At 61.8% G+C, this 2,421-nt stretch overlaps 1 protein-coding gene across 1 annotated transcript in view; it reads right to left on the bottom strand.

Moving 5' to 3' along the window:
• MEGF6 (multiple EGF like domains 6) overlaps positions 1–2,421 on the bottom strand; it is a 59,893-nt gene continuing 57,472 nt past the window's right edge. The window contains exons 31-37 of the mRNA XM_026051108.1: positions 2,337–2,417; positions 2,107–2,235; positions 1,892–2,020; positions 1,680–1,808; positions 1,073–1,204; positions 488–535; positions 1–271 (exon numbers count right to left, since the gene is read on the bottom strand). Coding sequence (XP_025906893.1) covers positions 204–271; positions 488–535; positions 1,073–1,204; positions 1,680–1,808; positions 1,892–2,020; positions 2,107–2,235; positions 2,337–2,417 — 716 coding nt within the window. The 3' untranslated portion in view covers positions 1–203. The remainder of the gene's footprint in view (positions 272–487; positions 536–1,072; positions 1,205–1,679; positions 1,809–1,891; positions 2,021–2,106; positions 2,236–2,336; positions 2,418–2,421) is intronic.

Below are 2,421 nucleotides of genomic sequence, written 5' to 3'. Positions count from 1 at the left end.
GTGCTGCCTCTTCAGGTGTCTCTCCAAGGAGAATCGCTTATGGTTTGGCCCCTTCAGTCGCAGCCAAACTAGTTCCAAAGCGGCAGACGATCAGTCACTCGTGCAGCCTGTAAGCAAGGTCTCTAAACTGGTCACTGGCTTCTTTAGGTGGCTCTTGGTCACGTGCCACGGGCATGTTCCTGCAGCGAGCAGCTGCTCCGGACCTAAGGCTTTACGGGCTGGACTGGCTCCCTGCGGGGGGACGATCCCGCGAGTGGCTGGGGTTGCAGCGCTGCAGGAGAAGCAGGAGCAGAAATGAGATGCTGCGTGGGGGCCACTGCAGCCCCAGCTGCAGGGACAGCAGAGCCACACTGCCTTTGGCAGCACCTRTGTGCCTATGACACAGGCCCTGGCTGCTCCCCAGACATGGCTTTGAAGGTGTCATCAGCGGTTCCTCGGGCAGCTGTGGGGGGAAACAGGCTTGGCCTTGTCGGGGTCTGGTACTGACCTGCTGCCAAAGACGGGTGCTCCGCTGCTGGCAGATGAGGCAGCCAACCTGCAAGAGAAAGGCAGCGTGTCCCCCGGCCCCGCTGCAGCAGGGCCCCTGCGAAAGCTCTCAGAGACAAGGGCAGCTTTGGGCAGCTGTGGCTYGGGCAGAAATAAAGGCTTTTCTTCCTTCTCTTTGGTGCACACACCCACTGTGCAGCCACGTRCCCAGAAGCAAATGTGCTCTGAGGTCTGCTTGGTGGCTTGTTTGGGGTTCTGCTGCTGAGCCACTCCACAGTTASAGCATGACCACCAGCCACCCTGTGTTGGCCTGACGTGCCATTTGTGGCCAGGGTAACAACAAACCAGTCCTACCAAGTCATTGTCCCCAAGCACTATAATCACAGCTCTCTGGAAAGAGGCAGCTCATAGCCATGCTGTGTTACTGGCTTTAGTTAGTTAAAGATTACCCACCCCAAACCCAGCTCACCAGGGCGGTCAGCAGTGACCACAGCAAAGGTCCTGGTGCAGTCAGTGCGTTTGCTTTAGAAAGCCACCACTGTTTGCTTCCAGCGGTCCTTGCTGTGGCACTGAGCCTATATATTACCTTCTCGACATGTAGGTCCGATGTACCCGTTAATACAGAGGCACTGGCCGTTCTGGGCATTGCAGAAGGAGCTGCTGGTGGCGCAGTCACAGGAGAACGTGCAGTTTGGGCCATACTTGTTCGCTTGGCAGTCTGTGGAGGGCAGGGATGAGAGGGCATCAGGCTGCTACAGCTTCAACACATTCCCCACCTGACCCGAGATGCTCGGCTGTTCCTCATTGTACAACATGCAAAGCTCTTGAAAGGTGAGGCAGAACACAGCTCGCCTCGGAGKGCTCCTGAGCCCAGGGGCTGCTCTCCTCACTAATGTCTTACAGGACGTTGGATCACCAGAGATCACTTCTGCATTTGGTCCTCAGCCTTTGACTGGGGCTCTAAATAACCAGGGCCGGGGACAGGGTGTCACAAGTGGGCAGACGCCTCCAGCTATGACTACGAAGAGCAGCGACTGTCACTGCTCGGAGGCCACCTTGCTCTTCCAGGAGGAGAAGGCCCTTCCCTGAGCTTTCATCGCCAACAAGAGGATTTGTGCACTATTTTAGGACCATGTTTTCAGCCTACTCATCATGTCCCCTTCCTCAGCTCCCCAGCTTGCAGCTAAGCTCACCTAAGTCACACTTAATGCCAGTTTTCCCTGGTGGACACAGGCAGCGCCCGGTGGCCGGATCACACGGAGCATTTCCTTCACAATCACAGTTCTGCTGGCATCCCTCTCCATACATTCCCTGCTTACAGCCTGTTGGGGGAGAGGTCACGGGGGACACGTGAGCACCCGCGGCGAGGTCCCTGCGCGCGAGGGAAGGCGGCGCGGGCCGGTACCTGTCTGGCAGCGCTCGCCGATGAAGCCAGCGGGACAGCGGCAGCGGCCGGTGGCGGGCTCGCACGTGGCGCCGTTGTCGCAGTCGCAGCGCTCCCGGCATCCCGCTCCGTGGAAGCCTGGGGGGCAGCCTGGGCCGCAGCGGCGGGAGCCCCTCAGCGAGGGCTTTGCGGAGGCTCGTCCCAGTGCTCCCGCTGCGCGCAGGGCCAGGACTTACTGTGCTCGCAGAGGGGCCCGTAGTGGCCGGGCGCGCAGCGGCAGGCGCCCGTGGCGCGGTCGCACGTGGCATTGTGGCGGCAGGCGCAGCGGAACTGGCAGTCGGCGCCGTAGCGGCCGGCGGGACACTCTGCAGCGGGCGGCGGGGCGGGTGAGCAGCGCCCGGCACCACGCGGCACCCACACCGTCCCGCCAAGCAGGCGCACGAGCCGCGCGGCGTGGCACACGTACCCACGTCGCAGGCCGGCCCCGTCCAGCCGAGGCCGCAGGCGCAGGAGCCGTCGGCGGCGCTGCAGAGCGCCCCGTCGCGGCAGGC

Source organism: Nothoprocta perdicaria, unplaced genomic scaffold (genome assembly GCF_003342845.1).
Source record: "Nothoprocta perdicaria isolate Ctin4 unplaced genomic scaffold, notPer1 scaffold_72, whole genome shotgun sequence".
Taxonomy (NCBI): Eukaryota; Metazoa; Chordata; class Aves; order Tinamiformes; family Tinamidae; genus Nothoprocta; species Nothoprocta perdicaria.
This window is presented reverse-complemented; position numbering and strand designations above follow the sequence as displayed.